The sequence below is a fragment of the Triturus cristatus genome, chromosome 6 (genome assembly GCF_964204655.1).
Source record: "Triturus cristatus chromosome 6, aTriCri1.1, whole genome shotgun sequence".
Lineage (NCBI taxonomy): Eukaryota > Metazoa > Chordata > Amphibia > Caudata > Salamandridae > Triturus > Triturus cristatus.
In genome coordinates this window covers 808,086,639-808,098,711 of record NC_140589.1, presented here as the reverse complement: position 1 = coordinate 808,098,711, position 12,073 = coordinate 808,086,639, and the positions used below count along the sequence as shown (strand labels likewise).

The 12,073-nt window shown below is 41.4% G+C and overlaps 1 protein-coding gene across 1 annotated transcript in view; it reads left to right on the top strand.

Annotated features, from left to right (window-relative positions):
* The window catches only part of MTR (5-methyltetrahydrofolate-homocysteine methyltransferase), a 456,618-nt gene that overhangs the window by 202,511 nt on the left and 242,034 nt on the right, over positions 1–12,073 (top strand). Inside the window, exon 17 of the mRNA XM_085611389.1 lies at positions 9,430–9,546. Coding sequence (XP_085467515.1) covers positions 9,430–9,546 — 117 coding nt within the window. The remainder of the gene's footprint in view (positions 1–9,429; positions 9,547–12,073) is intronic.

Below are 12,073 nucleotides of genomic sequence, written 5' to 3'. Positions count from 1 at the left end.
AACATCCGAGCCCAACACCAGATGGCGATCTATGCTCAGTGTGTGGATCTTCAGCTCTACATGCCAAGAACATAGCTTTTAGGGCTTTTTCACTGTGAGGACACGGTTTTCCTTTCACTGTAGCAGGATTAGCTGTTCCATAGGAGAGTATTGGGATACATTAATAATAAGGTTATCTTTTCCTAGGAAATAGCTACAAAGTTACTACACTGACTTTTAAAAATATTTGTTACAAAATTAATTTAACTGGTAACGTTGTATTTGTGCTAAATATTTTACAAAAGGCTCTTTTAAAAAGTCACATGTTGCCTACCTAAAGCCTTTAGAAGCCCATTTGCATGAACTTCCAATTCTCACCCAAGAGCTGAATAGCTCCTTGATGTGTGAACTTGCTCCTAGACCTGAGACCAAGGCCTTTGGTTTGGGTTGGTGTTCTGTTCCTTTGACTGGTTGACCGGTTTAGCAGTGCCAGGAACTTAATTATCTTCAAAGAGGCCTACCCTGTCGCAGACAGGTTTAAGTAGCAACTATGCCTACCCTCTTCCTTTGTCCCCCTAGTCAGACAAGCAACAGACCCAGTCGGAGAGGAGCTGCCCCAGAACAATATTTGGAGTGACCACATAGGAAAAGTTGGTTATTTCCATAGCCACATCTCTAGGGTGAACTCAGGAGCACTGCACAGGGCATGCAATGTTCTATCATCTGGATTTTAGGTAGACAGGGGCACTCAGAGATTGTTTGTTGTATACGGTTACCCCTAGGAACATTTTCCCCTTTTAGTTATGAAGTTACCCCCACCCACAGACTAGTGCCAGGTATAAATGTGGCACCCTTGAGCACCCTCTCAAGAACACTACTAGACCTTTGGAAGACAAAAGAAGGGCTGCACCTGCTAAAAGACCTGTGAGGAGAACCCTCAAGGGCTAGACCTGCTCCCACTTGTCCCGAGGACAAAGAAGTGGACTCCAGGGGCAGTTGGCTTACCTCATGTTAAACTACAGGGATACAAAAGCTGCTCAAAACCCCCTTACCTGGGAGAGCCCAGCTGACCATTTTCATTTGGACCTCCCTGGACCCTGCTGGTGGCTTCTGTTGGAGTGAGCCCTGACCCACAAGTGCTATTCCTGAGGTCCTGAAACCCTTGAGTGGGGCAAAGTGTACTCCTCCTGCCTAAACTTAAAAACCTGAGAGTTTTTGCTTGGAGAACTGTTGGGGAACCAGGACCAACCTGCCAGCTGATCCGCCATGGATGCATTGCTGATGGACTGGACCTGACTTTGCCGCAGCTCCCGATACGTTCTTGGCAGCAGCAAATCCATTTCAGCTGGCCCAGCAAAACCGGCATCTGACTACATCAAACCCTCCTCATCTATAGATTGACCCCGCTGAGGAAATTCGATTTCCAGAAAAAAGTCTAAGTTTGAAGCAAAAAGCTTAACCAAGCCTAATGCCAAGCAGCATCTGATTGAGGTATGTGCCTTCCTCAGCGCAAATTCCAGGCATTTCCTGCTCAGTGCTTTTCCCGCTTTTGTTGACAGCTTTAGCAAGACCTCATCATTTGTTAATCTGTTGTTGACAACCCTGTCTGCGGATCAAGTCTGGAGGCTTGCCCCGCTGAAGACTCTCCATTCGCTGAGATTTTTTAAGTGTGAATGTAACATTTTGACTGGGACCAATCCGACTTATATAGCCAACCCACGCTATGTCGCGATCGGCCTTAGACCTTACCCTGTCCTTGTCTAGCATGATCAGTTGACCGTTTTTAGTGCTTTGTGCTTTTTGGTGCTGGTTATATTTAAAAAAAAATAATAAAATCATAGCTCTGGTTTCCCTTATTGGCTCTTTCTCATTCTGATGGGATTTTGTTCATTAGCATATTGTCTATTTTTATAGATTGCAGTGTGTTTTCTTTTTTTTTTATTGTGTTGTGTGTTTGACTTTGTAACTATGTGGTACTGCTAAATGCTTAACATATTTGCTCAAGTTAAGCTTGTTTACTCTGTGCCATAGCTACAAGTGGTTGAGCTCCGTTTTAAATTCCTGTAACCTTTATTGGACCTCACAAGAATAGTGACATTATTACTTGTGGTGGACTACCATCCACCCAACTAATAATCCACTTTCTCACACCCACATACACAGAATGCTCTCAATCTCCCCTGTCCAGTGGATACAAAGAAATCCCCCAAAATTTGAGCTTTATCTTGAAATTGTGGATCTTTATTTACCATACCCTAATTGGGTGTCTGAACGTCTTCTGTTATTTTGGGAAATAATATGCTTTTGACTTGGAAGAGTACCTGACCTTCTTGTGTCGGGTGCTTACTGTTTAGAGAAGAGTGTCTATTTTGTTGTCATTTTATGGGTTTATATACTGTTTCCTCTCTAGGATGGGCCGTATTATCCTGCCTTAATTTCCTAATGCTACTGGACGGAATAAAAAAAAGAAAACATTGTCTGTGCCTCATTTTGAGTCCCATGTTCATTCCATTTAGGCCCTTAACAGAAGTTACTGGTCAAATCAGGGTTACAAAATTACCTGCATATGTCTGAAGTATTTCAGTATTTCACATACAGACTTCTGCTGGTGAAAGCTGCCAATATCTCTTTATGAAATACCAGAGGAAAGCATGCAGGAATCTGTTAAGAAACACCGATTCCTCAAAATCCAATGAGATGGACTATATCATGCCCCTCTCCTGAGAATTACCAGTTACAATACATCCGGGTGGCAGGGATTTCCCTGCCACCCGGATGTATTGTAACCAGTAATTCTCGGGAGATAGGGATGGGGATGATATAGTCCATCTTATTGGAATTTGAGGAATCCATATTTTGGGTCATTGTGTGCTAAGCTAATAATTAATCCATCTGTCCTTTGTCTGTTTGGTCTTACCCAAGATGATAAGGCCACTCCAAAAGGAATTAACTAAATCCGGAGTATGATCATTAAAATTAATGATACGCCATTCACCCTAGAGGGCGTTACATCTGTGAACTGAAGTTATGACAATATTGTTTATGCTTTTGAGCCTGTCACTTGTTTTTAGTACGGCATGGCAGCTCTCCACATAAATAGTTTCTGTATAAGGCTGTCTAATCTTCACAGGAACTGAAGGTAATGCTTCATTTGGTTTCATAATCCTCATACAACACTAAGGGTGGATAATATTATTGACATGGTGAAAGGTCTTTAAAAAAAACGTTTGTAAGACTGAGACTGTAAATGGCTGCTTGACAGTTGTTGTCCCTTATTACACCTTAGTATTTATAGGAATTTTACTCCCTCTGTCTTTCGTATGAAAATGCTTACATCACTCATTCCAGTGATGGATTCTAATGCCATGGCGATGGCCACAGGTTCAGTGTCATCAGCAGCTTGTGTTATCTGTGTGAAAGGAATGCACATTTAATTCAGTGAAAACACGTGAGACTTTGGCTAAGCATAGACCTTGGTCACATCTGTTAGGGGCCAGGAATCATGCTGTACTCAGTTGGTATTTAAAACATTAATTAAAAGCAGCATTTGTCTCCCAGAAGAAAATGTTATGATTTGCCTTTTGATTCCATTCAGAAAGGTACCAAAGCGTATTCTGTACATGCTCTGCCCTCTAAAATTGCATGTTGAAGGCATTCCTTTTTGTTGCTATTTTCAGAGCTACAGCCAGTGCTCGTCTTCTCACTTACTGTAAGCCTTGCTGTCTTAGTCCTATTTTGGGTGGTGAAACCTCATTAGTATAATAGGTTGTGTTGCCTAAACTATTTTTCCAGTAAGTAGTTTGCCCAGCTTCTTTCCCTCTGGTATAGCTTGGACATTTGGTCAAGCTTTTGAATAGATGGAGTGTATATAATGGGAGCAAAAATGTGACTTTAGTAGTAATGTTAATTCTCTTTGTTGAACCACTCAAACCATTTTTTCCAGTGGGACTCTAAGCATGACTGCCCCTTAATTCTTAACAATGATGGGATAAAAGATATGGTATTACGCCCCATAGGATGTAGTGGCCTCTAGCAAGGAATGCATGGGCATGTGCGCCACCATTGAAATATGGTAGGTGTGGTGACTGGATTTATGACCCTTATTACTAGGAGAATCTTAATAAACAACTTGGTATTCCTTTTGAGGTACTCTGAAACTGAAGCAAGTTCAACATTAGTACTTCAGTGAGTAAATCTTACTTGGTTGATATATTTTGTCACTTGGTTTGTTAGTGTGCATGTTTTTTGAGACTGAAATAATTATGAAAGGCACATTTATAGTCTAGGTAAGTAGTGTATTGTTCAGCAACATAAAGTTAAAATAAGAAGATTCATAAAACACTTTAAGGAAACGTATCTATGCTTTGATTGTTCATGTGTTTTTTGCTGTGTAACTATGAAATCATTATAATATTATGTTCGAGGCATGTGTGCTGTAGATACACATGTTTTGCTATACTCCTGCCATCTAGTGTTGGGTCCAGATGTTTACAACTTGTTTTTCTTCGAAGAAGTCTTTCCTAGTCATGAGGTAAGGTTACTCCCCCTTTCGGTGATACTGCGCATGGTCATCGACTCCATTGTTAGATTGTTTTTTTCCGCCATCGAGCTCAGACGTGTATTGTTGCGCTCCGTTTCGAAACCGTTCTTCGGGTTCCCTTCGACGCGCAATCCTCTCTACCCTCGATGGTATTGTTTCCGTACGAGTTTCCCACTTCTCCGCATATCGTTTCGACATCGGAATCGACTTTTCGATCGGAAAGCTTCATGGACGGCCTTCGAAGCCTAACTGTGCCCGGTCAGCTCTCGGTTGATGGATCAGACTCCGTTTAAATTTTGTTCTCAGTCCCACGTGAAGTATCCACGCACCAACTCACACAAAGTGTGTAACTTGTGCGTGTCTCCGGAGCACAAGAAGACTGCCCCACTTGCAGATCGTTCAGATCAAAGATGACTCTTCGCGATCGTCGGGCTCGATGTTGTGAGATGCAGCATCAAAGCATTGAAACACGCCGGACATCGAGGCGTTAGCGGCAGAGGAGGGGGAAGCCTTTTCCGATCAAAGCTCGAGATAGACCTAGATGCCGAAGAACTGCAGCAGGGACAAGGTGACGTAAGTACCGAAGACCCCTTGCACCCACAAACTCTGAAAAAACACAAGGCTTCAGCACCACCTCTGCCTTCTGACCAAGGTCGGCACCGAGAGGATGTTTTTGATGCCCCGTCTTCAGGCCTGGCACCAAAACTAACAGTCAAGCCTTCCGGCTCGGGACCGAGTCCACGGAAAGCCTCCGCGGAGCTGAAAGCCTCCGGTTCGAAGCACAAATCTGACTCGGAGCTGATATCCTCTGCGCCAAAAGCCAAGCAGCCTTTGGAGCCAAAACCTTCCGCGCCGAAAGGTCAGCCTCCATCGACACCCAAAACTCAAGGAGACCCCTTTGGATCCAAAATTGGACACTATTCTGTTACCACCCGATCAGAAGCAAAAGAGGCTCCATATTAACCCTGACACTGGCCATATTTATGTAAAGCCACCTCAGAAATGCAAGATTCAAGAAGAGGGCACTTACAAAATCCCCTTGAAGAGAAAGTCTGTGGCTGCAAAGTCCTTTTCATATACCATCGCCTACACCTCCAGCACCTCCATTAGCACCTGAGAATCCTTTGCAAATTACACCTCCGGGTTCTCATCAATCTCATCATTATGATGATGATGATGCAGATGATGGGGGAGATGGCTATTCCAACAGATCCATGGACAGATTACACGGTGGATCCTTCAGGTGATACAGATCCAGATCTTTATCCAGCCAAACCATCTCCTCCAGACGACAATGCATCACACCAAGAACTCATTGCCAGGGCTGCACATTACCATGGGGTAGAGCTCCACAAAGAATCACTAGAAGGAGATTTTTTGTTTAAGACCTTAGCATCTACACACAGGTCATCACAATCACTTCCAATGCTTAAAGGCAGGATGCGACATGCTGATGAGATTTTTAAAGATCCAGTCAGAGCACACATCTTAACACCTAGAGTGGACAAGAAATATAAGGCCTCTCCTACAGACCCCATTTTTATCAAGGGACAAGTGCCATTATATTCCCTAGTCGTATCAAATGCTCGTAAGAGAGCAAATTCTCAGACATCAGGGGATGCTCCTCCGTGATTACTAATTGATGCTTCTGGCAAGCTCATAGCAGCTCAGGCTGAAAATCAATGACGCATTGCAAATACCCAAGGCCTTTTAGCTAGATATGACAGAGTACACTGGGACGAAATGGAGCAATTACTCCAATATCTCCCATACGAACATAAGGCTAAAGCACAAGACTTAGTGAATGAGGATAAGCTCATTTCCAATTCCTCTATTCGTTGTGCTCTAGATGCAGCAGACACCGCAGCTAGAGAGTTTAACACTAGGATCTTCCTCAGGATTTCAGGTTAAGGATTTCAGGTTTTAAACCTAGATTTGAAGGACACATATTTTAATGTTCCAATTCATCCAGCTAATTGCAAATACATCAGATTTGTGATAGCAGGCAAGCACTGCCAGTTCAAGGTTCTTCCTTTCGGAGTGACTACAGCGCCCTTTTTTACCAAATGCCTGGCAGTAGTCACTGCTCACCTCAGAAGGCAACAAATTCACGTCTTTCCCTACTTCGACGACTGGCTCATCAAAGTCAGCACTCATCAAAACTGTCTGCGGCACAAACAGATCACTGTAGATCTACTTCATCGATTGAGCTTTACTATCAATGCACAAAAGTCTCACCTACGTCCCTCACAGATGCAGTCCTACCTAGGCGCCACTCTAGACACAGTCAAAGCTCTAGCTTCTCCCAATTTAGCCAGAATACACAATATTCAAGCTGCCATTCAACAGTTTCAGCCCAACCAACCATTACCAGCCAGTGTTCATGCATCTACTAGGAATGATGGTGTCTTGCATAGAAATTGAACCCCATGCACGGCTTTACATGCGCCCCCTACAAGAGTGCTTAGCACTTCAGTGGAATCCATAACAGGGTCTATTAACCGATCTAGTGTTGGTAGACAGCCATACACATAGCTCTCTGCAGTGCTGGAACCCACAAAACTTATCAGCAGTCTGGCCTTTCATAGACCCTGTTCCACAGATCGTACTCACAGCAGACGCATCTCTAACAGGTTGGGGTGCTCATCTCAAACATTACTCAATACAAGGCTGATGGAGCAACAAACACAAGACTCTCCACATCAACTATCTGAAGCTCTTAGCTGTCTTCCTAGCACTAAAAGCTTTTCAGACTCATCTTGTAGCCTAAACCGTCCTAGTCCGGACGGACAACATGACAGCAATGTATTATGTGCAGAAGCAAGGGTGACACACTTGCTGCAACTGTCAACACTCGCTCAAGCCATTTGGAATTGAGCGATCCATCACAACATTTATCTCCTGGCAGAACATCTCCCAGGAGTAAACAATTAAATTGCCGATCTCAGCAGAAGAAGGAAACAAATTCACAAGTGGGAACTTAACCCCCAGGTTCTCCTTCCGTACTTCCAACAGTGGGGATGTCCACAAATAGACCTATTCGCCACAGCCGAAAACACAAAATGCCCAAACTTCGGTGCCAGGTACCCACACCTGCAATCAAAGGGCAATGCCCTATAGATCAATTGGTCAGGGATATTTGCCTATGCTTTTCTGCCTCTCCCGCTCATTCCATGGGTGGTTCGGATGCTCAGGCAAACATCCCTCATACTAATTCTGGTAGCTCCCACATGGGCTCGTTAACCATGGTACACCACACTGTTTGAGCTGTCACTAGTTGCACATCAAAAACTTTGCCTGAACTTCAGTCTTCTCACACAGAACCATGGAGAAATCAGACATCTAAATCCCAAATAACTGAATTTAGCGATTTGGCTCCTGAAGTCATAGAGTTTGGGTACCTAAATTTACCACCAGATTGTATGACTATTCTAAAAGAAGAAAGAAAGCCTACCACCAGAACTTGCTATGCTGCAAAATGGAAGAGATTTGCGGTACATTGTAACAACAACAAAGTCAATCCTTTAGACTCTTTTATACAAAACATTATCTGTTTTTGTTACATTTACAACAAACAGGACTGACCTACACGTCTATTCGTTTGCACCTTGCAGCTGTAGCTGCATACTTACAAAATAGGCAACATCTGTCACTCTTCAGAGTTCCAGTAATCAAGGCCTTAATGGAAAGTTTAAAAAGGGTAATTCCACCAAGGATTCCTCCTGCCTCAGTCTGGAATCTCAACATTGTCCTCACAAGGCTGATGGGTCCACCTTTTGAGCCATTACACAAATGCCTTTTACAGTTTCTCTAATGGAAAGTCGCTTTCCTCATTGCTACCGCGTCACTGAGGAGAGTTGGTGAACTACAGGCATTAACGCTAGAAGAACCATTCTTTCAGCTACACAAAGACAAGATATTTCTCCGAACCAATCCCAGATTCCTTCCCAAAGTAGTTTCTGCTTTTCATATAAATCAATCGGTTGAGATACCAGTTTTCTTTCCTCAACCGGATTCCGTAGCAGAACGCGCTCTTCACACGCTAGAAGTTAAAAGAGCTTTATTGTACTACATAGATAGAACAAAGGACTTTTGCAAAACAAAACAACTATTTGTATCATTTGCTCCACCTCACAAAGCCAATGCTATCCCTAAATCTGGTATTGCGAGATGGATTGGTAAATGCATTCAAATATGCTATGCTAAAGCCAAAAGGACTTTGACTATACCCCTAGAGCGCATTCCACTCACCAGAATGGGGCTTCTGTGGCCTTTTTAGGTAACATCCCTTTAGCTGACATATGTAAAGTAGCTACATGGTCTACACCACACACATTTACCAAACACTATTGTGTAGATGTGTTAGCATGACAACAAGCTAATGTAGGCCAAGCAGTACTTAAAACACTCTTCCAAACAACTGCAACGGCTACAGGTTAGCCACCGCTTTGGAAGAATACTGCTTTATAGTCTATGCAAAGCATGTGTATCTACAGCACACATGCCTTGAACGGATAATGTTACTTACCCAGTAAACATCTGTTCTTGGCCTATAGAGCTGTAGATTCACATGCGTCCACCCGCCTCCCCGGGTACCTGTAGTTGTTGCAGTTATTTATTATACATTTATACAAATGGACATCTCTATACTACACTTACTTACTCCATTCTCACCCTCTTGCGGGAAAACAATCTAACAATGGAGTCGAAACCATGCACACTATCCCCAAAAGGAGGAGTCACCTTACCTCATGACTAGGAAAGACTTCTTCAAAGAAAAACAACTTGCAAACATCCGGATCCAACACTAGATGGCAGGAGTATGCAAAGCATGTGAATCTACAGCTCTATATGCCAAGAACAGATGCTTACTGGGTAAGTAACATTATCCTTCTTTACTGCTACCTTAGGAGACACTTCCTGGAGCCAAAATCAGTGGTGGGCTCTCCAATTTGTCATTTTCTTTTCGAGGAATGGAGGCCATTCGAGAAGCTATGCATGGTGTTTTTCTTTATCATGCCATTAAGGTAGGTGCTTGAAGACTGTCTGATTTTCCTTCCATAAACATTTCCTTGTTAACAAGCTTTTTGTAGAGATTTGTTATTTATGTTCTGCTTGTTTCCTGTGCATTAATTACATAAGAATAATAATTTGGTATTGACGCGGTTTTGTAATTTAGAGTCAGACACTTTTTTAGGTTAATGGGTTATAAAAACAATACAGCCCAGCCTGAATATTAGATTGCAGTTTTCTTCTTCTGTTACCGTCTTAAATATAAAGAAATATTAAGGTTTGAAAAGGTTTTTTATTCTATTCATTTTTTTTAAACATATTTTATTGGTTTTCAGGGTTTCGCAATACAAAAGTACCATAATAGATGTTTGTAGCATCCGTATTCTTTACATACCACACCTTGGTTCGTACATAATACAATTCCGTCGCTACATAGATACATTCTTTTGTACCCTAGGATAAGTGTTTTAAGTCCTGCCGGGGTATCCAACCCCTTTATTAATAATGTCTTTACAGGATGTATGCTTTTAAAACGATCCCCAACTCCCCCCCACCCGTTCCACCCCCGTCTCACTTGTTTTTTTATTCTATTCATGACGTAATTTATTTTCTCGCCTTTTCCTGCCACTTTTCAAGGTAAATGATTCTAGGCGCTACCTGACGTGCTCCAAAAGAATCATTCGCTTTTGATCTGTGATTTATGTATAAAGGTGAAACTCAAATAATGACAATGCAAGATAATTATTCTTGCCTGGCAGGTGTTGAGCTGTATCCGAAATTCAAGTTAAAACCATAAGATGTAAGGAAATCACAGTATGTAATGTAGAAGGTAGTTAAGCAAGACAAAGCCTCATTCAGCGATTCAAATAAAGAATTTTAACTCTTGTAATAATTATTGTTCACGCCCACTCTCTTCGACCATTTCGAAAGTTAGCCTGATATAAAAAGCTCAAAAGATTTATTTATGTGGTTTCCGCCTTTTGTATTGCCAAAAAGTCTGCCTTCTAAAGTTTGATTAAGTGAAAGGGACTTGGAGTGGTGTCAGACTGATAAAGTAGAATACCTCACTGCACTGCCGATTTAGCTCCATGTTTTCTGGTAACAATTATTTTTTTTATATAAAGTTGTCCTCTGGGAAGAATTAGATATCCCTACCTCAATTCGCATTCATAATCCACGTAACATTCACTCGGGTCCACTCTAATGGGCCACTCACACTCTTGAGTCTGTTGCGTATTGGCACAAAAACCAGTAATAGATGGATTGATGGCTGAAGTTTATTAAAAATAATACATTCAATCAAAAAAACATTGTATAAAAAACATTTTGATCAAGAAGATCACAAAAAAGCATTTGCATTACATTCAATATTTAAAACCAGTTCATCATAAAAATGCCAAAATCATTTCACGAGAGTGTTTAAAAAGATAGACAATAACATTTGTCATCAGTTGCCACAATCAAAACAGAGAGTTAGACCACCTTAGTCCTGTTTTTTTTTTTTTGTAAGTCATAGGTATCTAAAATCATTTTGTATACAAACAGATTTGTGGCTATAGTGAGAGCGTCGACGCGTTTCGAAGGACTAATCATATAACGCCTTCTTTTTCAAGACAGTAGTTTTTGTGACTCCCGTTCTTTTAAAATCTATGGACATAATCAGATATATATTTTTTCAAAATAAAATACAGTAACATCATTCCAATCTACATTATATCCACATTTATAATGTAATGTCCTCAATCAACTAACACCTTTCATATATCTTATCCTACATCTAATAGAAATATTTTTTATGCCAATACCACAAACCAACATAGTCTCAACCCACTTGAGCACTCAATCTCACTTACTCAGTCTAACATCATTCACACAAATCATAGGGTAGTTTCTTCATCTAGCCCATCAACTACGCACTACTGCGTCAGTATCTGCATCACTCTATACAGGAGCTATAATGAATGATATATGATAACAACTTACTTGAGGCGATAGAACTGCCCCTAAGTTCAAATAGTCTCCTCAATACTGTGAGCCCCGATTATTCCATTTTTTATCTAGGGACACACATAAAGAAAAAATAAGAAAAAATCTATTTTATATATTGTTAGATCTGTGTGTTAAATTACACTTTCTTTCACTTCTATTTTTGTTCCTGATAGATCTCCAATGGGGTCCTCCCCTCATATCTTACCTCATAATTTTTGTCGTGTGTAACTCTGGCACCTGGTATATAGCGGCAACCTGGCCTTAGTTGGAAAGTCACAGCCTCCGCCTGCGCCCTGTATTTAATTATATGAATGCAATTTTAGCCATTAGTTAACCTTTTATCCTCTCTCTTTTCTTTACTGGTTTCATCATAATTTTAATTCCTTATTTACCATATTTATCTACCTTGTTTGTAGAGATAAGGTTCCTATATTCAGTTGGGTATGTTTCCTCTATTTATAATGGGGAGTCTTGTACCCGCTTACTTTGTCTCCACTGTTAATCCAAGGAACCCGCATTGATTTATAATTCCACTCGAACTTTTCTTTCGTA